Here is a 26,371-nt window from a genome sequence, read left to right as displayed (position 1 = left end):
GTGTCTTTCATCCCTGTTATGAGGAAGTGTGTTTAATTCTGGACTAAACAAAACAATGTAGCACTTAGGGACAAAGATTACAATTAGAATGCTTGCACTGGAAGCCAGGATAGAGAACATTTCCATAGCTACCCTGACCTTCCCAGTGGTGCTGTGGTAGACAGGGAGGAACATGACCCATATACTGCAGAACACAAGCATGCTGAAAGCCATGGACTTGGATTCATTAAATGTGTCAGGAAGGTTCCTGGACAAGAAAGCCATGAGGTAACTACCCAAGGCCATGACTCCCAGGTAGGCCAGAGCACAGTGGAAGGCAACAGCTGAGCCCTTGTTGCAAAGAATGATGATGTGTCCCTGTTCAAAGTGAGCATCCATGTCAATAAAGGGAGGGCATGTTCCCAGCCATATGCCAGAGAGAAGTACTTGTATCAGAGTGCAAGCTGGAATGACACATTTAGAGACCTGTGATATCTGCAACCATCTGATCTTTCTTCCTGGAGCTGTAATCTTGAAGGCCATAACTACAGTGATGGTTTTGGCCAACACAGTGGATAGAGTCACAGTGAACAGAAGTCTAAACACGTTCTGTTGCAGGATACATGTGGCTGTGTGTGGAAGACCAAGGAAAAGCAATGGACAGAGGAAACAGAGGGTCAGAGTGATGAGCAGGATGTAACTGAGAGATCTGTTATTGGCCTTGACTATTGGAGTGTCTCTGTGGTTTACAAAGACTCCAATAGTAAGAGCTGTGAGATTAGAAAATCCAAGGGACACGAGTGTGAGTCCCTTCCCCAAGGGATCCTCATAGGCCAGAAAGGTGACAGTTTTCTCCAGGCAGTATGTCTTCTCTGCATTTGCATAATGTGTTTCTGGACACTGCACACACTGATCCATACCTGGTGGAAATGAAGTTGATCATGAATGCATGGTCAAGTTTCCCTTTATCCTACTACATTTTATGCTTCAAACTCATTGGATTGTTATTACAACCATGTTCCCTTGTCACTTTTGGTATAGAGATATGAGTATTCTAAAGTGAATAATCACACAAGTTAATGTTTATACTTCTTTCCAAAAACCCCATGAAGAGTATCCTTTTCTGGAGAAAAGGGTATTTTTCACATTATACATTATAAATATATCACTGAGGAAACCATGCAGGAACTGAAGGGAGGATAAGGAGGTAAGAACTGAAGCTGAGTCCACTGGGGTGTGGGGCTGCCTGCCCTGCCTCTACTATTTTCCCTGACCTGCTTTGTTATGTAGCTTGTGATCACCTCATCAGAGCTGCACCAACCCAGTGAGGCAGTGCAGCCCACAGCAACCACTAAACATGAGTATGTACAAAACTCTTTGCTACAGTCCAGCCCTTCAAAGGATTTTCAATTGTGGTTTTTCTTTTATTACATAAATCTTGATTGTGTCAAACTGACAATGAAAACACCCATAAAATCTCATACCTAGAGCCTATTTATTTTAGTTGTATATTGAAGTATTCTTATTTTTTGCTTTTTACCTCTCTTTTATTTGTATTTTGTAATACAGTTGAAGCAAATATTTTCAAACTAGAAAATACCAAATTACATTGCAATAACTAATTCAATTTTTATGCCAGTTCTCAAAAAATATTTCTAAATTTCCAATAGAAGATGCGAATTCAATTTTGAAATAGACATTTTTCATTGAATTTCTTATGTAAAATGATTTTTTAGTCTGGAATATATGACACAAATTCATTTTTTTAATTTTTTTATTCGATATAATTTATTTACATTTCAAATGATTTCCCCTTTTCTAGCCCCCCACTCACCGAAAGTCCCGTAAGCCCCCTTCTCTTCCCCTGTCCTCCCACCCACCCCTTCCCACTTCCCCGTTCTGGTTTTGCCGAATACTGTTTCACTGAGTCTTTCCAGAACCAGGGGCCACTCCTCCTTTCTTCTTGTACCTCATTTGATGTGTGGATTATGTTTTGGGTATTCCAGTTTTCCAGGTCAATAACCACTTATTAGTGAGTGCATACCATGATTTACCTCTCTTTTATTTATATTTTTTAATACAGTTGAAGCATATATTTTCAAACTAGAAAATACCAAATTACATGGCAATAACTTATTCCATTTTTATGCCAGTTCTCAAAAATATTTCTAAATTTCCAATAGAAGATGCGAATTCAATTTTGAAATAGACATTTTTCATTGAATTTCTTATGTAAAATGATTTTTTAGTCTGGGATGTATGACACAAATTCATTTTTATTTATAAATTTCTTTGAGTTTGAAAATGTTTTCTCCTCATGTGATCTTGGTTGGAAACTACTAAATATGTGTTCAAAGCATTCCTTATCTTTCCACAGCCCCTTTCATTTTTGATGGAAGGAAGTTCTCACAGGTATTATAGTGAATATATGGATGTTTGATAAAAGTTAGTAGGCCTTTTCTCTTTTAACTACTACTGGGTTCTGTGATGAAATTAAGGGTAGAGTAGGGGATGGAAGTTCCTTTTCATATTGAGATATTTTCGTGGCTATTAGTTTACTGTTTTGGAAAACTTTTTGAAAGATTTTCAGGAAAACAACTACTTAATAGTTAAATTTATGTTTTCTTTGTTCCTCCAGAATAGATTTTAAGAACTAAATCTTTGTGAATAAAACTCAGAGGAGAAAAATAAATGCTCCTAATATTATTTAATCACATATTTCTTGTCACAAATAACTTTCAGTAATTTTGTAAAGGCTTCATTTCAAAAACTATTTTAGTTTCACTTTTCCTTAAAAGATACAGAAAGACTACATTTACTTCTTTTTACACTCAGTTCTGCATTTGTGTATCTTTCTTATGCTTTCTTAAACTCTCCTGTCAAATAGTTAACATTTTCTCAATGTGACTATTCATGCTAATGTAACACTTTTACATAAATCTGTTCTGCTCTGTTGCTAGATTATTTTTGTTGCTGTGTTATGCTAGCTTTTAATATTGTATCTTATAAACAATATTCATTAATTTATGGCAACTGATCTATAAGACACAATTTGTTTTGTATAAGGCTTATGGTTTGTCTTGAAATATATGTTTATTATATTTCCCTGTATTCAAATTCCTTTGATCAGGAATTTCTTTAACTTTTGACTGTTCAACATATATTTAGCTGTATTTTTAATCAATACAATCTGATACTGTGATGTAGGTCCAAACCTTTATTCTATTCCATCCCTCCAAATGTACATATCTCTAAAGTGTCTGAACTTCAGTCTGTAATAAAGGAAGCATTTTGGGGAGACAGTTGAAGTGGTCCTTCTACAAGCACATTAAATTCTTAAGTGGAATTTATATGTCTTCAATCTGCATACAGGAACTACAACCGAATTAACAGGCAATTAGGTAGTCTATATGTAGCAGAGAAATACCTTATATAAAATATTTTACAGTCAAATAATGGAAATTAATAGATGAGGAAATATAATTATCCGGAAATCTGCACCAGACTTCTATTCTCCCACTACCTCTCTACCCAGCTTCATCAAGCCTGTTGATCCAGAACCAAAACATTTAGATTTCTTTCCTTCTCTAATCGTCCCTGCCCAAAGAACTTTGTCAGGCATGGCTCTGAGGAGATAGTCCCTGCCAGATATAAAATTTTCTGCCAAGTCTCTTGCCATCTTTTTAAGACCTGCTATTCCAGAACCATATAGCCCAAAAATATACACCAGGGGCCTGTCACACAAAGATCACGGTGGTTAGCCATCATCCCAATATATATCACAACAGGAACATGCAGTGACTAAAACATCTAGATGGCTGTAGGAGTTCTCTAGTGGAGTTTTTTTGGGTCACTTAGGTAGACTATCATGTCATCTGCAAATAATGATAGTTTAACTTCTTCCTTTCCAATTTGTATCCCTTTGACCTCCTTATGTTGTCGAATTATTTATTGTTTTATTTATTGTTTTATTATTTAAAAAAACATCTAGATGGCTAAAGGCATGAAACGAACTCAAACACAAAATTCAATAATATTATGACACCAACATGGCAAACTTACTCTACAACAGCAAGCCCTGCATATCTTAACACAACTGAACCACGGTGCCCTTAAATCCAGTCTTATGAAGATGATAGAGGCCGTTAAAGAGGAAAGAATAAAATGCTTAAAAAAAAAAAGGAAAACACAATCAGACAAATATAGGACTTTACAGAGGAAACAAATAAATCTCTTAAAGTAATAGCAGAAACTACAGTTAACCAGAGAAGTAAGTAAAGTTGTTCAGGAAATGAAAGTGGAAATAGAAGCCAGAATGAAAATCCAAACTGAGGGTAAACAGCAGATGGAAACCCTAAAGAAGCTTACAGAACAACAAATGCAAGTATCACCAATAAGATAAAAGGATGTAGGAGAGAATCTCAGGCATACAAAAATAGAAACTGGCACATCAGTAAAAGAAAATGTTAACGCTAAAATATCCCAGAAACAAAACAGCCAAGAAATCTGGAATACAAAGAAAACAAGGAACCTTAGAATGATCAGAATAGTAGAAGCTAAAGAGTCCTAGATCCCAGGGTGAGAAAGTATTTCCAACAAAATTATATTAGAAAAAATCACAATGTAAAGAGAGAAATACCTATAAACATAAAAGATGCTTGTGAAACACAAAATAGAGTGGGCCAGAAAAGTCCTCCCTCAACAAAATAATGAAAATGCAGAATGTAGAGGACTAAGAAAGACTAAGCACTGAGGGAAAAGACCAGGTATCATTCCATGGCAGACCTGTTAGAATTGTGCATTTTCAATAGATTCTCTAAAAACTGAAGGGCCTGGACAGATATCTTAAAGCCTATGAAAAAATCACACATGCCAACCTGGAGTCCTATAACCAGAAAAACTGTCAATCACAATAGATGGAGTAAACAACCATAATTCAAGACAAGTCTGGATTTAAACAATATCTATCCAAAAATCCATTCCTACAACAAAGTGCTAGAAGGAAAACTCCAACAGAAAGATGATAGCTAATTTGAAGGAAACACAAGATATAGGTAATTCCATATAAGGAAAATCAATTTAAACACACACAAACCCATATACACACAACACCAACATCAAATAATAGGGATAAACAAACACTGACCATTAATATTTCTCACCATCTATTGATTCAATTTCTCAATAAATGACACAGACTAAGAGAACAAGTATAAAAACAGGAACTATCTGTACTGGCTGGTTTTGTGTGTCAACCTGAAACAGGTTGGACTTACCACAGAGACATTTGCTTCATTTGAGAAAATGGCTCCATGAGATACAGCTGTGGGGCATTTTCTCAATTAGTGATTACAGGGAAGGGCCCCTTGTCAGTGCTGCCATCCCTGGGCTGGTAGTCTTGCTTTCCATAAGAAAGCAGGCCAAGAAATCCAGGGATGCTAGCCCAAAAGTAACATCCCTCCATGGCCTCTGCATCAGCTCCTGCTTCCTGACCTGCTTGAGTTCCAGTCCTTACTTCCTTTAGTGATGAACAGCAATGTGGATGTGTAAGCTGAATAAACCCTTTCCTCCCCAACTTCCTTCGTGCTCATGATGTTTGTGCAGGAATAGAAACCCTGACTAAGATGCTTTCATTTTGCTGTATAAAACAGACATCTCAGCAATACCAATAGACATTACCTTAGAGTAAGTTCTGAAAAAAATTTCCAGGACAAAAACACTAGAAGTAAGCTGAAATAATCATTTTTTTTTTTTTTACCATTTGAAACATTTTTATTAGAATTTTTTATTGGATATTTTCTCTATTTACATTTCAAAAGTTTTCCCCTTTCCAGGTTTCTCTTTGGAAACTCCCTGTCTCATCCCTCATACTCCTGCCTCTATAAGAACGCTCCCCCACCCACCCATTCCACCTTCCTGTCCTTTCATTCCCCTACACACTGGGGCATCCAACCACCTCAAGCCCAAGGGCCGCTCCTCCCACTGATGTCCAACAAGGCCATCCTCTGCCACATATGCTGCCAGAGCCCTGGGTCCCTCCGTATGTATTCTTTGGTTGGTGGTGCAGTCCCCAGGAACTCCAAGGCGTCTGGCTGTTGACCCTGTTGCTCCATCCATGGGGCTGCAAACCCCCTCATCTCTTTCAGTCCCTTCTCCAAATTTTCCATCTGTGATCCCATGTTCAGTCCAATGGTTGGCTGCAAGCATCCTCCTCTGCACTTGTCAGGCTTTGGCAGAGCCTCTCAGGAGACAACTATATCAGGCTCCCGTCAGCAAGCATTTCCCTGCATCCACAATAGCATGCAGTTTTGGCGAGATGGATCCTCAGGTGGAGCAGTCTACGGATGGCCTTTCCTTCAGTCACTGCTCCACACTTTGTTTCTATATTCCCTCCTGTGAGTATTTTGTTCCCCCTTCTATGCAGGACTGAAATATCCACACTTTGGTCTTCCTTCTTCTTGAGCTTCATATGGTCTGTAAATTGTATCTTAGCTATTCTGAGCTTTTGGGCTAATATCCACTTATCAGTGACTGCATTCCATGTGTGTTCTTTTGTGACTGGGCTACCTCACTCAGGATGATAGTTTCTAATTCCATCCATTTGCCTTAGAATTTCATGAAGTCATTGTTTTTAATAGCTGAGTAGTATTCCATTGTGTAAATGTACACATTTTCTGTATCCATTCCTTGGTTGAGGGACATCTGGGTTCTTTCCAGCTTCTGGCTATTATAAATAAGGCTGCTATGAACATAGTGGAGCATGTGTCCTTATTACATGTTGGAGCATCTTCTGGGCATATGCCCAGGAGTGGTATAGCTGGGTCCTCAGGTAGTACTATGTCCAATTTTCTGAGGATCCTCCAGACTGATTTCCAGATTGGTTGTAACAGTTTGTAATCCCACCAACAGTAGAGGAATGTTCCTCTTTCTCCACATCCTCTCCAGGATCCATTTGAAACTTTTATACATGATTCAGTGAATCTTGATCATATGGATACACCCTCTCTCCCCCACCATCATCCCTCCCAACGTTCTCCCCTTCCAACGTTGTGTCCTTCATTTCCGTGTCCAGTTGGTGTTCCTCATATGTGCATGGGTATAAGGTTATCCATGGGCAGTCCACTAGAGGCCACACCTCCACAGAGGGGAGAGTCTCCCTCCTCTAGAAGCCACAACTGCCAGCAGTGCCTCAGTGGGGCCTTAGCAACCTATTTCCCACCCATGTTAGAATTTTCGATGGGCAGGATCTTAACGTGGGTCTTGTATAGATGGTCACAGCTGCTATGGGTTCATGTGCAGCAGTGCGTCCTGTCCGGAAGACAGCATCTCCCAGCATTCCTCCTGTCTCTGCTTCTTACCGTCTTTCTTGAGAGTTCCTCTTCTGCCATGCTCCCCGGGCATCAGGAGAGGAAGAGGGCAGGCTGATGTGGATGTCCTGTCTGTGACTGAGCACACAGACTCCCTTACTCTCAGCACTAAGCAGCTGGGGGCCTCCGCAGTAGTCTGGACCCTCTGCAATAAGAAGCTTCTAAGACCAAGGCTGAGAGCCGTGCCCTTCAGCGCCATCCCTCCTGAGTCTTCATTCCATCTAGGCAGTTTCTCGATTCTGGTTACCATCATCCCCTAGGCCTCAGTTTTCTAATCCATACAATGGGGCTGATGATCTTGTTCACCTTACAGAGATATTGAGAGGGCCATCTGAGAAGATATGTGTGGTGGCGATCCCTGCTTACCTTCAGCATGTCTTAGCAGCAGATGGTCCCGTCTCTACTACCCTGGAGAGGTAAACTGAGCATGTAATTAATTTTCTGTCTCGGATTCTGTCGGGTTCATGGTAGAGGCCTTCCCAGAGTCGATCAAGTTCATCTTTAGAGAACCATTTGATTAAAATGTCGTATTGGAGATGACTTTCAGCTCAACACAGTAGTTCGCTATTAATTCTCAATGAGACTTGAACCTTGGCGTTGGGTCTGTTGACAAAGATTCCCCTTGAATTCCTCTTGAAAGCTGGAAGACTTCTCAATCTCATGAGGCTACCCGCAGTGCCTAGCCAAGGGCTCCTGCACCCATATCATGTAACCCCATAGTTAGCACTGCCCAAGGAAGCTCCTTGTACCCTTGACCTGAACTGGAAAACTTATCAGGATGGGTGTGAGTACATGCTGAGAGGGCAGCTAGGGTCAGAGAGGGGACACTTGTCTGTCACCCTCCTGGTTTCCTCCTTTTGCAGAGTGGAAGATTCAGATATCTTCGTCCTGCTATGGTTAGAGTACCACAGTGAAATAACAGAGCAAGTGAGTTTGGAAGTCAGCTAAACCAGGGTTCACAGGTGGCTTCTGCCCAGGCAGCCTTGGATAGGAGATTTATTTTCATGAGGCATGTTGACGATATTGGCCTTTCTTTGGCTATTAATTTAAATTTATGTTTTACTCGCTCCAGTTTCCTTCACTCACATTTAATCCTAGCACAACTCAATGAAGCAGGTACTTTGAATGATCCCTTTTCTATGGATAAGAAATTTGAACTAACCTGCCCCACATAACACAACTCATAAGAGGTGGTGCTGGGATTCAGACCAGGGCTTCAAACCCCATGAGCTTTATTGGTACTAGAATGTGAAGCACTCGGTCTGGAGTCTGAAAGGTTATGAAAGCCAGTTTGGGTAGGGGCTCTGTTCCCATGTTGATTCTCCCAGCACTAATATTATAGCTACCCTCTGTGTAGCTGTCCTCTATAGAACTGTCGGCTGCATATCAAGAGGGACTTTGATTCACCCCAGGCACGTCTTGTCTTGAAGGACTTTTCCTGTTTCTTACCCTCCTGTGTCTGGAATGTCACGTATCCCCACCCAAGCCTTGTCTCCTGAGTCTGTTAGAACAAGAACCTGGTTGGTTATTTGATCTGGATACTCTACAGTAGTGTGGGTCAGAGCCCATTATCAAGTCTTAAAATTAACGTTTTAGTTGTGTGCACTTATATATAAATGGTGTGTATGCCATTGATGTTAAAAAGCTGTCACTAGCTTCATTGCAGTCCATGATTATGAAAGCACTGATTCAAAGCAGATTCCCACAGGGGCTGTGGCTGGGACCAGGTGACCTCCTGTCTCTTCTGGTTCTGAGGTGTTTGTATCTGCCGGTCAGTCTTTGCAGCTCAGGGCTAATTTCTCACCATCCCAGGAATTATGTTACTTGGTGTTGTTTGATTATGCCTAGCTGCTGGGGAGGCGATCTCTCTCTCTTGTTCAATTAAGCTCATCTGTGCTCTTCAGCCTGCTAAATGAAGCCTTCTATTGCAGTTGAGAATTTGCTTCTGTCTGAATCAGAGCTCCACATTTGCCCATTTCCAACAGCTGTGGATTCTAATTGTAAAGAAACACCTTGGAGGTTTTTCTCTGGCTCTTAATTGAGTTTTTCCCCCTTATAGATTGCCAACTGCTGGTGGTCCCTTTCTTTTTTTTTAATTCTAATTTTTTATTGGATATAATTTATTTATATTTCAAATGATTTCCCCTTTTCTAGCCCCCCCACTCCCCGAAAGTCCCGTAAGCCCCCTTCTCTTCCCCTGTTCTCCCACCCACCCCTTCCCACTTCCCCGTTATACTGTTTCACTGAGTCATTCCAGACTTATACTTATTAAAATAAACTTCCAACTAAAATTAATAAAAGGAGATGGGAATGGATAATTCATACTCAGCAAAGGAAAAATCTACTAAGATGATATTTCAATTCTCAACATGCATGCCTCCAGTTCAAAGGCATGAACATTTGTAAACGAAACATTGATAAAGCTTGAACCACATGTCAAACTCTGAACATTACTAGTGGTTAATTTCAACACCCTGTTTTCACCAATTGACATGTTATTTAGTCAGAAACTAAACAGAGAAATAACAAAACTTACAGACATTATGAATCAAATGAACTTAAAAGGCATCTAGAGAATATTTCACACAAACACAAAAGAATATACTGTCTTCTCAGCACCTAATGGATTCGTCCCCCCAATATTTACCAGATAATCAGTCACAAAGCATCCTTCATGGATACAAGAAAATTGAAACATCATCTTTTCTGTTATGAGAGAACCTTGGAGGAAATTTGGACTTCAACAACAGAAATACCATGAAACTTAAACACTCATGAAAACTGAAGAACTCATTACTCAGTGATCTCTGGATTAGGGGAGAAATAAAGAAATTTTTAGATTTCAATAAAAACAAAGCACAGCAAACCCAAATTTTTGGGAAACAGTAAAAATAGTGCTAAGAGGAAGGATCATTGCACTGAGTGTCTTTATAAAGAATTTAATTTGAAAATTCTCAAAAGAGTAATTTAAACATAAATGTGAGAGCTCTAGAAAAAGGAAACACCAGGAAGAGGAGGCAAGCAGAGGAAATAATCAAATCAGGGCTGAAATCAATCAGTTAGAGCTAAAGGAATAAAATTAATCAATGAAGACAAGAACTAGTTCATCGAGAAAATCAATAAGATAGACAAAACCTCACCATATTAACTACATAGCAATCGTATCAAAATAAATAAAACCCACACTTGAGAATTCCTTGTTTAGCTCTGTACCCCATTGTTAATAGGTTTCTTTTGTTCTCTGGAATCTAACTTCTTAAATTCTTTGTGTATATTGGATATTAGCCCTCTACCGGATATCCGGTTGGTAAAGATCTTTTCTCAATTTGTTGGTTGCCATTGTGTTTGTTCTATTGACAGTGTCCTTTGTCTTACAGAAACTTTGTAGTTTTGAGAGGTCCCATTTGTCAATTCTTTATCTTAGAGCATAAGTCATTGGTGCTCTGTTCAGGAAATTTTCCCCTGTGTCCATGTGCTCGAGGTTCTTCCCCACTTACTCTTCTATTAGTTTCAGTGGATCTGGTTTGATGTGGAGGTCCTTGATCCAATTGAACTTGAGCTTTGTACAAGGAGATAATAATGGATAATTTGCATTCTTCTGCATGCTGACCACCAGTTAAAGCATAGCCATTTGGTGAAACGGCTATCTTTTTCTCACTGGATGGTTTTAGCTACTTTGTCAAATATCAAGTGACCATAGGTGTGTTGTTTCATTTCTGGGTCTTCAATTCCATTGCACTGATCTACCAGCCTGTCACTGTACCAGTTTACCATTCACTTTTTAAACACTTTTGCTCTGTAGTATAGTTTGAGGTCCAGGATGCTGGATTCCCACAGAAGTTCTTTTATTTTTGAGAATTGTTTTTACTATCCTAGGTTTTTTGTTATGCCAGATGAATTTGAGAATTGCTCTTTCTAACTCTGAAAAATTGAGTTGAATTTGGATGTGGACGGCATTTAGTCTGTGTATTGCTTTTGGCAAGATTGTCATTTTTAATATATTAATCCTGCCAATCCACAAGCATGGGAGATCTTTCCATCTTCTGAGGTCTTCTTCAATTTCTTTCTTCAGTGACTTGAATAGTTTGTCATACAGATCTTTGACTTGTTTCGTTAGAGTCACACCAAGATACTTTATATTGTTGGTGATTACTGTGAAGGATGTTATATTTGTAATTTCTTTCTCTTACTGAGAAACACCTAAAGAAATGTTCAACATCCTTAGTCATCATGGAAATGCAAATCAAAACAACATTGAATTTCTGCCTCACCCCAGTCAGAATGGCTAAGATCAAAAACTCAAGTGACAGCAGGTGCTGGCAAGGATGTGGAGTAAGAGGAACGCCTCTCCCCTCCACTGCTGGTGGGACTGCAAGCTGGTACAACCACTCTAAAGTCAATTTGGTGTTTCCTCAGAAATTTGGAAATAGTATTACTTGATGACCCAGCTCTACCACTGCTGGGCATATACCCAGATGATTCTCCAACATGTAATAAGGACACATGCTACACTATGTTCATAGCAGCCAGAAGCTGGGAAGAACCTACATGTTCCTCAACACTGGGATGGATACAGAAAATGTGGTTCATTTACACAATAGAATGCACTATTCAGCTATTAAAAACAATGAATTTATTAATTTTGAAATTCTTAGGGGATTGAATGGAAGCAGAAGATATCATCCCAAGTGAGATAACCCAATCACAAAAGACTTGAAGTTCTTGTCATACAGATCTTTGACTTGTTTGGTTAGAGTCACACCAAGATACTTTATATTGTCGGTGACTATTGTGAAGGATGTTATTTTTGTAATTTCTTTCTCTTGATGAGAAACAACTAAAGAAATATTCAACACCTTAGTCATCAGGGAAATGCAAATCAAAACGACACTGAATTTCCACCTCACCCAGTCAGAATGGCTAAGATCAAAAACTCAAGTGACAGCAGGTGCTGGAGAGGATGTGGAGAAAGAGGAGCACCCCTCCCCTCCACTGCTGTTGAGACTGCAAGCTGATACAACCACTCTGAAGTCAGTTTGCTGTTTCCTCAGAAAATTGGACATAGTATTACCTGATGACCCAGCTCTACCACTGCTGGGCATATACCCAGATGATTCTCCAACATGTAATAAGGACACATGCTACACTATGTTCATAGCAGCCAGAAGCTTGGAAGAACCTATATGTTCCTCAACACTGGAGTGGATACAGAAAATGTGGTACATTTACACAATGGAATACACTATTCAGGTATTAAAAACAATAAATTTATTAATTTTGAAATTCTTAGGGAAATGAATGGAAGTAGAAGATGTCATCCCACGTGGTATGTGCTCACTGATAAGTGGATATTAGCCTAGAAGCTCAGAATACCTAAGATACAATTCCCAGACCAAACAAAGCCCAAGAAGAAGGAACACCAAAGTATGAATACTTTGGTCCTTCTTAGAAGGGGGCACAAAATGGCCATGGGAGGAGATAAAGAGACCAAATGTGAGCAGAGCCTGAATGAAAGACCTTCCAGAGACTGCCCGACAGAGAGATTAATCCCATATACAGTCACCAAACCCAATCACTATTGTGGATGCCAACAAGCACTTGCTGACAGTAGCCCGAAATAGCTGTCTCTTGAGAGGCTCTGCCAGTACCAGACAAATGCAGAGGTGGATGATCTCAGAAAACCACTGAAGTGATCATAAGGTCCCCAATGGAGGACCTAGAGAAAGGACCCAAGGAGCTGAAGGAACTTGTAGCCCCATAGGAGAAACAACAATATGAACCAACCAGAACACCCCAGAGCTCCCAGGGACTAATCCACCAACCAAAGAGTAAACATGGAGGAACCCATGGTTCCCACTTCGTATGTAGCAGAGGATGGCCTTGTTGGACATCAAAGGGAGGAGAGTCCCTTGGTCCTGAGAAGATTCGATGCCTCAGTATAGGAGAATGCCAGGACAAGGAAGCATGAGTGTGTAGGTTGGTGAGCAGGGGGAGGGGCGATGGAATAGGGCGTTTTCAGAGGGGAAACGAGGAAAGGGGATAACGTTTGAAATGTAAGTAAAGAAAACATCTAATCAAACATAAATAACTATATATAAATAAATAAAATCAGAAATGAAAAGGGAGGCAAAAACACAGACAAGAAAAAAAAAGTGTTAGCTTACTGCAAAGTTTATACTCCACAAAACTGGAAACGTTTAATGAACTGGCTGAATTTCTAAACAAATTCCACACTTACTAAAGTTAAGTCAAGATCAGGTATACAAATATCTATAAAACCCTAAAAGAAAAAGAGAGAAGCAGTCATGAAATTTCTCTTGATTAAAAATACCCTAGAAAATTGGAATACCCAAAACATAATCCACACATCAAATGATGTGCAAGAAGAATGTAGGAGTGGCCCCTAGTTCTGGAAAGACTCAGTGTAGCAGTATAGGGCAAAACCAGAACAGGGAATTGGGAAGGGGTGGATGGGAGAACAGGGGAAGGGAATAGGGCTTATGGGACTTTTGGGTAGTGGGGGACCAGAAAAGGGGAAATCATTTGAAATTTAAATAAAAAATATATCAAATAAAAAATACCCAGGGCCAGGTGGTTTTATTACAGAATTCTCCCAGACTTTTAAAGGAGAGCTAAAACCAATGCTTCACGGATTATCCCACCAAATAGAAGCAGGAGCACTGCCAAACTCATTTTATGAGTCCACCGTCAAACTGATACACAAATTTCACAGACTCAACAAAGAAAGATAATTTTGGACCTATTTCACTTATGCATATTGATGCAGAAATACTAGAATATATCTATAAAAATCAAAACTCACAAACCAATTACAAGAACACATCAAAAATGTCATACACCTTAACTCAGTAGGATTCATCCCTGAGATCCAAAGATGGTTCAATACATGAAAATCCTTCTGCCTGATTCACCATATAAAAAAACTGAAGAATAAAAAACATAATGATCATCTCATTAAATGCTGAAGGAAGCATTATGAAAATGTGATACCAATTCACTCAAAAAAAGGAACCTCCTAGCTTGACAGAGCACTGGAAATCCCAACAAGCAGCAGAAAGAGTCAGATGCAGATATTTGCACCTAACCAATAGACAGAAGCATCCGACCCCTGTTGTTGAACTAGAGAAGATTGAAAGAAGCTGAGGAGAAGAGCGATCCTGTAGGAGGACCAGCAGTCTCAATTAATCTGGACTTATGTGATGCTTCGATCACTGGACCACCAAACAGGCAGCATATACCAGCTCCCAGCACACATACAGTAGAGGACTGATGGGTCAGTGTTCCGAGATGATACACCTAACCATCAAGAGACTGGAGACCTCAGGGAGTTTAGAGGTCAGGCAGGGTGGGGGTCTGGACCTCCATGTGGAGACAGAGGGTGTGAAGGAAGTATGAGATGTTGAACAGTTGGTGAGTACATGGGGGTGAATAAAATATGGAGTGTAAAAAATTAATTAAAAGAAAGAAAATGTGACATCAATTCATTTTTAAAGTATTTGAAAAATCAGGGATATATGTCAAATATTTAAATTTTACACAACCAACATACTGAAAGCCAGTAGCTAATATCAAATTAAATGGACAGAAACTTAGGTAATTCCACTAAGATCAGGGACAAGACAATGTTGCCCAATCTCACTAATCTATTCAATACAGAGGTTGAAGTAGTAGCTGGAACAGTCAGAGAACTAAAACAGATCAAGTGGCTACAAATTAGAAAGAAAGAAGTCAAAGTATTGCTTTTGACAGATAATATGATAATAAACATAAATAACTCCAAAAATTCTACCAGAGAACACCTACAACTGATGAATACTCGAGGAGTAGGGGCCCAGAAAAGGGGAAATCATTCAAAATGTAAATAAAAAATATATTGAATAAAATAAAAAAAATTAATAAAAAATGAAAAAAGAAATAATAATAAAAGAAATATTAAAAATCACAAAAAAGTGGCTGAATACAAAATTAACATTAAAAAATGCCATATTCCTTCTTTACACAAATGATAAATGAGCTGAGAAAGAAATTAGGGAAACAGATTTCTTTGCAATATTGACAAATAATATAAATATCTTCATGTAATTCTAGCCATGCAACTGCAAACCTATAAGAAATTATCTTAAAATCACTGAAGAAAACATTGAGAAAACTATCAGAATATCGAAAGATCTCTCATGCCCTTGAAATCAAAATTAACATAATGTAAATGATTACCAAACGAAAAGTAATCTACATATTCAAACCGATTCCCATCAAAATTAAAATACAATTCTTTATAGACCTTGAAATAGTAATCTTAACTTTATATGGAAAAACAAAATCCCAGCATCACTAAGGGAATCCTGAAATATAATAGAACTTTTGGAGGTTCTATTATAACCCCATCCTTGACCTTAAGTAATAGTAATAAAATCAGCATGATACTAGTCTAGGAACAAACAGATTGATCAATGGAATCAATCCTCAAAGACACATGCCTACAGACACTTAAATTTCTGACAAAAACCCAAAATCATACAATGGGGAAAAAAGAAAGCATCTAAATAATAGTGGTGAGCTAATGGGATGTCTGATGTAGAGGAAAGAAAATAGATGTATATCTATCACCCTGCACAAAACTTCAAGTGAAGTGGATCAAAGACGTTAGCATAAAGACTCCAGAGAACCAGGTAATGCTATTAAAAATGGAATACAGAGCTAATAAAAGAATTTCCAAAGAAGGAATCTCAAGTGGCTTAGATGCTCCTAGTGAATTGTTCAACATTCTTAGTCATCAGGGAAATGTAAATCAAAATGACCCTCAGATTCCACCACACACCCTTTAGAATAACTAAAATCAAACTCTCAGGTGACAGCAAATGCTGGTAAGGATGTGGAGAAAGAGGCAAACTCTTCTATTGCTGGTGGGAATGGAAGCTGGTAAAACCACTCTTGAAATCAGTCTGATAATCTCTCAGAAAATTGTAAATAGTACTACCTGAGGATCCAGTTACACCACTCCAGGGCATATATCCAAAAGATGCTCCAATATGATCATATCAGCCTTTTTTATAATAGCCAGAACTTGAAACAACCCAGATGCCCATCAATGAAAGAATGGATACAATACTTATCATACAAATACACAATGGAGTGCTATTTAGCTATTAGAAATGGCAACTTTGAGTTTTGCATTCAAATGGATGGAAGTAGAAAATACCATCCTTACTGAGGATGTCGAGCAGCAAAAGAACATGAAACATATGTACTACTCTCTCATAGTGATCTGGCTATTAGGCAAAAGGCTTGTAATACCCATGATACAATGGACAAACTATGAAGATCAAGCTGAAAGAAGACCAAATTGTGGATCCTTCAGTCCTACTTAGAAGATGGAAGAAAATAATAATGGGAGCTAGAGGGAGAAAATTAGTTGACAGAGCAGAGGATGAGAAGAAAAGAGTGTCAGGATACAATTCACAGACTATATGAAGCTCAAGAAGAAAGAAGAACAAATTATGGATACTCTAGTCCTTCTTAGTAGGGGGAACTAAATACCCACAGGAGGAGATACAGAGAAAAAGTGTAGATCAGAGACTGAGGGAGAGATAATCCAGAGACTGCCCCACCTAGGGATCCATCTCATATACAGTTACAAAACCTGGACACTATTGTGGATGCCAACAAGTGCTTGCTGATAGGAGCCTGATATAGCTGTCACCTGGGAGGCTCTGCCAGTGATTGACAAATATAGAGGTGGATGCTCTCAGCCAACCATTGAACTGAGCAAAATGGACAAGCTAGAGAAAAGACCCAAGGAGCTGAAGGGGTTTGCAGCGCCATAGGAAGAACAACAGTATGAACCACCCAGCTCCACCAGAGCTCCCAGGGACTAAACCATCAACCATAGAGTACACATGGACGGACCCATGTCTCTAGATACATATGAAGCAGAGGATGGCCTTGTTGGACATCAAAGGGAGGAGAGGCCCTTGGTACTGAGAAAGCTAGATGCCCCAGTATAGGGGAACCCCAAGACAGGGAAGCGATAGTCCGTGGAATGGTGAGCAGGGGGAGGGGCGATGAGTTAGGGGATTTTCAGGAGGAAATCAGGAATGGGGACGACATTTGAAATGTAAATAAAGAATATAACTAATAAAAATAAAAGTGCTTGCTTAGAGGAGCCAGATACAGGTGTCTACTAACAGAGCCTGAGAAATACAGATGGGGATGCTCATAGCCAACCGCTAGACTGAGCACAAGAATCCCAATGGAGGAGTTAGACGAAGGCCTGCAGGAGCTGAAGGGGTTGCAACTCCATAGGAAGAACAGTATCAACCAACCAGAACACATGTAGAGAACCATGGGTACAGCTGCATATGCACCAGAAGATTACCTTATCTGGCATCAGTGGGAGGGGAGCCCTTTAGTCCTGTGGGGGTTGATGACGCAGCGGTGGAGAATGCTAGGGCTCTGAAGTAGGAAGGTGTTGTGTGGGTGGGGGTGGCATCATCATAGAAGCAGGAGGGATAGGATTGGAGGGTTGCTGAAGGCAAAATAGGAAGAGAGATAATATTTGAAATGTAAACAAATAAAACAAACAATAAAAAAATTTAAAGAAAGAGCATAGACTTAAAGATCTAGTTGCGAATCTGAAGTAATGTAATTGCCACGTAGTTCTCTTGTTTAGTTTTTTTTCATTACTTAGTTTTGTCAGTGCGCCGTAGAGAGGATGTAAAACCCTCTGAGAGACTTGTCCTTCACCTGTCTCATTGGAAATCTCATTGTCTGGGCAAGGACTGCAGTCAAAGCAACAGGTAGGCCTTCCCTCCAGAACAACTTTCCTGAATCCAGGGCTGCAGCTCTCACTGCAGACAGACCGAGGAATCTGAAAAATATTTAATACAAGATACAAAATGCTTAGCTCCTAATCAGTGCCCAAGTACATATTTTATAATGGAAGGTGTATTAATTAAAATTTATATTTAAAAACGTACAAACGTGCTATTGAATGAAAAGTGGAAATGAAGTTTGGCCAGCAACAGCGATCGCTTTCCTCCTGCTGAATGTGGACAGAATCTGCCCATTTTCCTCACATCACTGCTGTCCTGATTCCCTGCCATGATGAACTTCACCCTCCAACTGTGATGTTCTGAAGACAATCCTACTTTCCTCGCATTGGTTTTGTTGCCATTTTTCCAAGATGAGATTTAAGAATAAAGGGACATCCTCTCAGTTTGTTGTGTGTCTGCCAAAGGCTTAAAAGCAAAGGCCGCCAGAAAACTGACTGTGACTGCCTTTCTAGTTGTCTTAGTTGTGGTTTCTATTGTGATCAAACACGGTGCCAATAGTAAACTGAGGACAGACATGTTTCTCATCAATGGAAATAAGGACAGGAGTTAAAGCAGGAAACTGGAAAATTAATAGAAATGGAGAACATGCAGTATTTCTGTTTACTATCCTGCTAATCATGGGTTTATCATCCATGATTCTTAAACAACTTAGGACCACCTGACACCACTCCATTTTATGTGTCATTGAGATTATTTTTTCACTAATTGTTTTATTAATTTCACATACAGGATGCTACCTCTCCTAGTCCACACCCTAACACTCCTCCCCCTGGCCTGCTGTGCTGAGAGGGTGTGGGCCCCCTGGATTTACTGCCACTCTGCCACATCATGTCTCTACAGGATTAGCTTCAAACTCTCCCACTCTGGCCAAGGAAGGCAGCTAAGTTGTGGAGTGAGTCCCACAGATAGCTTAAGGACAGCCCCCACTTCAGCTTTTTGGAACAAACATGGAGTTTGAGCTGCACATCTACTACATATTTTGAGGGTGTTGAGACTATGTCTATCTCATGTATGACCTTTGATTGGTGGATTATTTTGTCAGAGCCCCCAAGGGTTGAGGTTACTAGACTCTTGGTCTTCCTGTGCAGTTCCTAAACTATTCTGGGCCTCAATCCTTCCATAAGAGACCCTTAGCTCTGTCCAGTGTTAGGCTGTGGATCTCTTCATCTGTGTCTGTCTACTGTTGGGTGAAGCATCTTGGACGACACTTGTGCTAGGTCTTTTTCTGCAAGCATAACAAAATATCATTAACTGTTTCAGGGATTGAGTATTGCCCCAGGATGGTTCTCAAATTGGGCCAATTATTGGTTGGCCATTCTATCAATCTCTCTTCCATCCTTGCATTTCTTTTAAATAGGACAGATTTGGGGTCAAAATTTTTGTGTCTGTGTTGTTGTCCTTATCCCCCCAAGGCAGGACCAGCATGGCTATAGGAGTTGTTTGTCCTCTTCATGTACTATATCTCCACGGCTATTTTTCTCAGCTATGATCACCTGAATTTTCTACTGGTACCCTTCCTAAAGCCATGTTTCTGACACTTCTTGTGATTCCCCCAAACCCTCCACTGCTGGCAGCTACAGATTGCCTTTCATTCTTCTAATTCTCCCAACACCTGATACTGAGACCACCATTCCCTACCACCTTCCCTCTCACACCCAAGTCCTTCCTCCATCTACCAATTATGACTATTTAAAAACCACTTCTAAGTGAGATTCAAGTATTCTCGCTTCAGTATCTTGCTTTGTTTAGCTTCGTTGGGCCTGTGGATTGAATCAGGGCTATCATGTACTTTATGACTAATGTCCTCTCAAGAGTGAGCAAATACAGTGCATGCCTTTTGGGTCTGGGTTACCTCATTGAGCAGGATATTTTCTAGTTCCATCTGTTTTCCTTGAAAGTTTATAATTGCCAAGTGTTTTAATAGCTGAATAGTAGACCACTAAGTGAATGAACCACATTTTCTGAATCTGTTTTTCTATTGAGGCCTATCTGCGTTGTTTCCAGTTTCTGGCTATTATGGATAAGGATGCTATAAAGATAGTAGAGCAAGTGTCTTTCTGATATGGTAGAGCAGTTTTGGTTATATGCCCAGAAGCAGTATATATACACTTCTTCACGTAGTACTATTTCAAGTTTTCTGAGAAAATGCCAGATTGTTTTCCTGTGTGATTGTACAAGTTTGCAATCCCACCAGAAAGAGAGGAGTGCTGCCCTTTATCTATATCCTTACTACCATATGCTATCTCTTGAGTATTTCTTTTTATTTTAGCCATTTTGATTGGTGTAAGATGATTTCTCAGGGTCATTTTCACTTGCATTTCCCTGATGACTATGGTTGTTGGACATTTCTTTAACTGCTTCTAAGACATTCAAGGCTCCTCTTTTGAGAATTCTCTATTTAGTTCTTTACCACATTTTAAAAATTTTGTTATTAGCTTTTCAAAATAAGGAATCTAATTTCTTGAATTACTCATTATTTAGAATATTAGACTTCTACTGAATGTAATGTTAATGAAGATCTTTTCACAGTCTATCAGCTGCCACTTTTGTCCTATTGATAATGTCCTTTGCCTTATGGAAGAATTTCAGGTTCAGTTATCAATGGTTTCATGATCCGTCCAGGAAACTGTCTTCTCTGCCAATGGGTTCAAAGCTTTTCACACTTTCTCTTCTATTAGACTCTGTGTATCTTGGTATTATGTTAAGGTTTGTTTTTTTATTTATTTATTTTATTTACTTTGCAAATGATTTCCCCTTTTCTGGGTCCCCACTCCCCGCAAGTCCCATAAGCCCTCTTCTGTCCCCCTATTCTTCCATCTACCCCTTCCCACTTCCCTGTTCTGGAATTCTCCTATACTCTTGCACGGAGTCTTTCCAGAACCAGGGCCCACTCCTCCATTCTTTTTGGACATCATTTAATTTGTGGATTATGTCCGGAGTATTCAAAGTTTCTAGGCTAACATCCACTTATCTGTGAGTGCATACCATGATTGATCTTTTGAGACTGGGTTACCTCACTTAGTATGATGTTCTCCATCTCCATCCATTTGTCTAAGAATTTCATAAATTCGTTGTTTCTAATGGCTGAATAGTACTCCATTGTGTAAATATACCACATTTTTAGTATCCATTCCTCCGTTGAAGGACATCTAGGCTCTTTCCAGCTTCTGGCTACTACAAATAGGGCTGCTATCAACATAGTCGAGCATGTGTCCTTATTGCATGCTGAAGAATCCTCTGGATATATGCCCAGTAGTGTGGTTGCACCATCTTGCAATCCCACCAGCAGTGGAGGAGTGTTCCTCTTTCTCCACATCCTCGCCAACACCTGCTGTCTCCTGAGTTTTTGACCTTAGCCATTCTGACTGGTGTGAGGTGAAGATTAACGGAACAACTGAAAACCCTGGAACAAGAAGAAGCTAATTCACCCAGGAGGAGGAGAAAACAGGAAATCATCAAACTCAGGGCCGAAATCAATCAAGTAGAAACCACAAGAACCATACAAAGAATCAACAAGACCAAAAGCTGGTTCTTTGAAAAAATCAACAAGATAGATCAACCCTTAGCCAGACTAGCCAAAGGGAACAGAGAAAGTATCTAAATTAACAAAATTAGAAATGAAAACGGAGATATCACAACAGAAACAGAGGAAATTCAAAAAATCATCAGATCCTACTACAAAAACCTGTACTCAACACAACTGGAGAATCTGGAGGAAATGGACATTTTCTTAGACAGATACCAGTTACCAAAATTAAACCAGGATCAAATAGACCATCTAAACAGACCCATAACCCCTAAAGAAATAGAAGGGGTCATAGATAGGCTTCCAACCAATAAAAGCACAGGACCAGATGGTTTCAGTGCAGAATTCTATCAGACCTTCAAAGAAGACTTAACACCAATACTCTTCAAACTCTTCCACCAAATAGAAACAGAAAGAACACTACCAAACTCCTTCTTCGAAGCCACTATTACGCTGATACCAAAACCACACAAAGACCCAACTAAGAAAGAGAATTTCAGGCCAATCTCCCTTATGAACATCGATGCAAAAATACTAAATAAAATTCTTGCCCACTGAATCCAAGAACACATCAAAACGATCATCCACCATGATCAAGTAGGCTTCATCCCAGGGATGCAGGGATGGTTCAATATACGGAAATCCATAAATGCTATCCACTACATAAACAAACTCAAAGAAAAAAACCACATGACCATTTCATTAGATGCTGAAAAAGCATTTGACAAAATTCAGCATCCTTTCATGCTAAAAATCTTGGAAAAGACAGGAATACAAGGCCCATATCTAAACATAGTAAAAGCAATATACAGCAAACCGGTAGCCAACATCAAACTAAATGGAGAGAAACTTGAGGCAATCCCACTAAAATCAGGGACTAGACAAGGCTGCCCCCTCTCTCCATATCTTTTCAATATGTTAAGGTTTTTGATGCACTTGGTCTTGGGTGTCTTCAGAGTGATAAATATTGGTCTATTTGCCTTCTTCTATAAGCATATATTCAGTAGGAGAGATATCATTTGTTGAAGATGCTTTCTTTCTTTTTCCATTGTAAGGTTTGGCTTCTGTCAAAAATCAAGTGTCTGTAAATGTACTACAGGGAGCTGATTTCATTCCACTGATCAACTACTTTCATTTTATAGGAAACTATAAAGGTTTTATACCATTGCTCAGTATTACATTTTGAGGGCAAGGATGGTGATTTCTCCCAAAGTTCTTTTATTGTTCAGGTTCATTTAGCTATCCTTGGTTCTTGTTTTTTCCATATGAAGTTGAGAATTGCTCTTTGAAGGTCTGTAAATAATTGTGTGAGAATTTTCATAGGAATTACACTGTATCTGTAGATTCCTTTATTAAATTTGTAAAATTTAGGTAACACTCTAAATTTCCAATTTTCACTAGATTAATCAAATTCATCCATGAGGATGAAAGAGGTTTCCATCTTCTCACATCTTCTTCAATTTATTTCTTCAAGGACTTGAATTTGTTTTCATACACGCCTTTCATTTCCTTGGTTAGAGATACATCAAAATAGTTTACATTATTTGTGGTTATTATTGGTAAGGTTGTTTTTTTCACTAATTTCTTTCTAATCCCATTTTTTTAATAAATTAGGGAAATATCTCCCATATTAATGGTCCCTCATACTACAATGTTTTATGATAATACTCGACAGGTTTTCCTTGATGAAAGAAGATCAGAAATACTATCTATACTAAGATTCCTCTTCTCAGGGAAGTTCAATTTATGTTATTTTGAAAAAAATTTACCTTGGACTCTAGAAGTTAATGTAAACAGCCTGATATCTCTTATGTTACAATGACATCAGAAAGTACTAACTGATAACCTTTCTTTAAAGGTCAAAATAATTAGATAATTTAAAAATATTTAAAACACTTCCACAAGAATGAGCGATCAGTAAAACTCTTAATAATAATAGTTATGAGTGTATTGATGGGGTAATTATTAACAACCAAGATTTACTACATCAAGAAGCATATAAGATTTACTTAGAATCACACCTCTGTAAATCCTATGGGCCAGTTAATCATGTATTCAGATATCATCAGCTGTTCCCCCTTGGAAGCACTAGGAACAAATGTACCCACTTTCACCAATAGTGAAAGACCTGATGGAAAGTTCCAAACATTGTGAATATCATACTCTGGATCAGCCATCCTTTTCCAGTCCAGAACCACAGGGTCACCAACAGAGTTTTTGAATTGAATATTCTTCAGAAAAGGGTGAAGCTAAAAGATATGAGAAATCGTATGATGAAGTTGAAGTTATGGATTTATAATTTAATTATGAATAAGGAGTTATTTCCTGACAATAAGGTATGATGTTAACACTGTTTTAATTAATTATCTATGGGATTGAACACAACAAAAGAAACCTTAGGAGAAAATAAATATAATTTATTTCTTAAATGTCAGTTTGCATAGAAAATGCCAGGCCAAGAAGAACCAAATGATCAAAGATAATACAGCAAACAAGTCACAACTTTTTATCCCTTTTCAAAAGAATGAAACTACTTCATTTCTATCACTATTATCTAATAGAATAAAATATAATTCCAAGAATCTATAAAATGCTACAAAAGAGCGTATTACTTTGCCATGGTTGAAAAAAAACTATCTTATTACTCTTCCAAGTACTACTAAATGTTCAAGGAGTATGGAGTGAACAGATCCCAACTTCTTTGAAAAACTAGGTATATCCTTATATTTCCGGACATTTTCACAGCCTCAATGTTTAAGATGAAGTTATTTGAGTTTGATGGATAGTAGGAGTGGGCTGATTTAGAGCACATACTTATGCTAATGGCTTACAGGAATTTTGCATATATTTTGTGTAAAATGAACTTGAAAACCTGGATTTTTTTTCTTCTTTCTTTTTTCTTTTTGTTCTGGTTTATTTGCAAGAATGAGAACATGCATTTCAAACAATCAAATGTTTTATAAACTTAGCAACATAGAATACAATGGCAGTTTTCAAACTAGAAAGCATAGCTTAACATGAATTGGTAGCCATGATTTACATGTATGTTGACTTCTATGAAACCCAGAGATACACAGTTGTCCTGTATGCTTCACTGACTTAAAGAGTGCTTATAGTTCCTATGAATAAAAAGTCACTCAACATTTCCCTAGATCCAATGACCTAACGCCCAAAAGTCGCCTGACACATGCCTCTCAAGACAGCTTAACAGGGTAACCCCAGGAGACCCAGCAGCTTGGCACTTGGATTTGGATTGCAGATGCAGTCACATTGACAACTATGACTACCCATCACAACTAACTGTATGTCATGCTGTGAAACACCAAATTATTCTTATTTATCTAAAGTGGGGTATCCTCTAAACAACATTTTCATTGCCTTTACCCTATAATCACATTTTCTTGGCAATTCCCATTCTACTTTCTAAATCTACTCTAGAATTTGGATCTACATTTCCTTTTTTATAGGTTTTGTATGCTTTTCAATGTAATTATTCAGTTCCATCCTGATTGCAGTTCCTCTTTTTAGACTAATCCATCTCACCACCCAACCCCCATCAACTTCTCTGAGATGGTGGAGCATCCCCTGGGTATTCCCAACTCTAAGACATGAAGATTCCTCAGGGATCGGCACATTAATGAAAGTCTTGGTTTTTCTACTGAGAAATTATCAAGACAAATATCTCAGCTATTTTTTTTTTGTTTGCTTGGGGGTTTTGGTTCTTTTTCAAGACAGGGTTTCTCTGTGTAGTCCTAGCTGTCCTGGAACTCACTCTGTAGACCAAGCTGGTCTCGAACTCAGAGATCTGCCTACTTCTGCCTCCCAAGTGCTGGGATTACAGGCATGTGCCACCATGCCCAGCTATCTCTGCTATTTCTACAAAAAAGAAGAATTAGTCTGTTGAACAGAATTTTCTACAGGCCACTTATCATATACATAGACATTGAACTATATTGATATCTAAGCACTGAAATATGCACTATGTCTTATAGGTTATTGAATGGAAAAATAATATAGTATTACTAGTTTGAGAGCTTTTCAGGCATCTATTGGTGAATTTAAAATACAAAGAAAGGCACATTACCTGCCAGGGGGATAACAGAGTCCTATCAATATTTGCCTGTGGTTGAACTTGTATTTGATTGAGATTCTTCTCATGGAGACTGTGGGCCACTGCATACACAGCATTGTACACATTGTAACTCTCTTCAGTCATGACCATTTCAAAAAGACTCCTTGGCAACAATCCCAAAGAGGCATTGGGCAGACAGTTTTCAATGATTTTACGTTCAGAATGCAATCTTGAGCAATTGAAAAAAATCATCCACAAGTTATGAAGAAAAGTATCTTCTGGGTACTTAACAGGATTGGCTTCCTGCATAAATTTTATGAAACCAACAATCTCCCCATGATGGGGTGAAAAAGTGAGAGCCCCATGGGATAAATGTGACACTGTATATGGATGAATACTTGGGCTAATCCATTTTTTATTCATAACCCAGATTTTATTCATTGCATGGTAAACTATGTTTTGTGGTATGTGATCACATGTCTTATGTCCTTATGTGGAAAATATGGCAAATATCCAATTCAGGAATGTAGTAGGGAGTTAGGAGATGCCTACAATCTCTGGTGGGTGCCTGGGT

The 26,371-nt window shown here is 38.8% G+C and overlaps 1 protein-coding gene across 1 annotated transcript; it reads right to left on the bottom strand.

The window, feature by feature from the left end:
• LOC127670590 (vomeronasal type-2 receptor 116-like) lies at positions 1–26,220 on the bottom strand (the record flags this gene model as incomplete). The annotated part of the gene is made up of 4 exons (XM_052165087.1): positions 25,810–26,220; positions 23,747–23,974; positions 18,100–18,234; positions 1–888 (listed from the first exon to the last, which is right to left on the bottom strand). Coding segments are annotated over exons 1-4 (1,662 nt in total), but the record flags the coding sequence as incomplete, so codon positions are not given.
• Positions 26,221–26,371: the final 151 nt, after the last annotated feature.

Source organism: Apodemus sylvaticus, chromosome 20 (assembly GCF_947179515.1).
Source record: "Apodemus sylvaticus chromosome 20, mApoSyl1.1, whole genome shotgun sequence".
Lineage (NCBI taxonomy): Eukaryota > Metazoa > Chordata > Mammalia > Rodentia > Muridae > Apodemus > Apodemus sylvaticus.
This window is presented reverse-complemented; position numbering and strand designations above follow the sequence as displayed.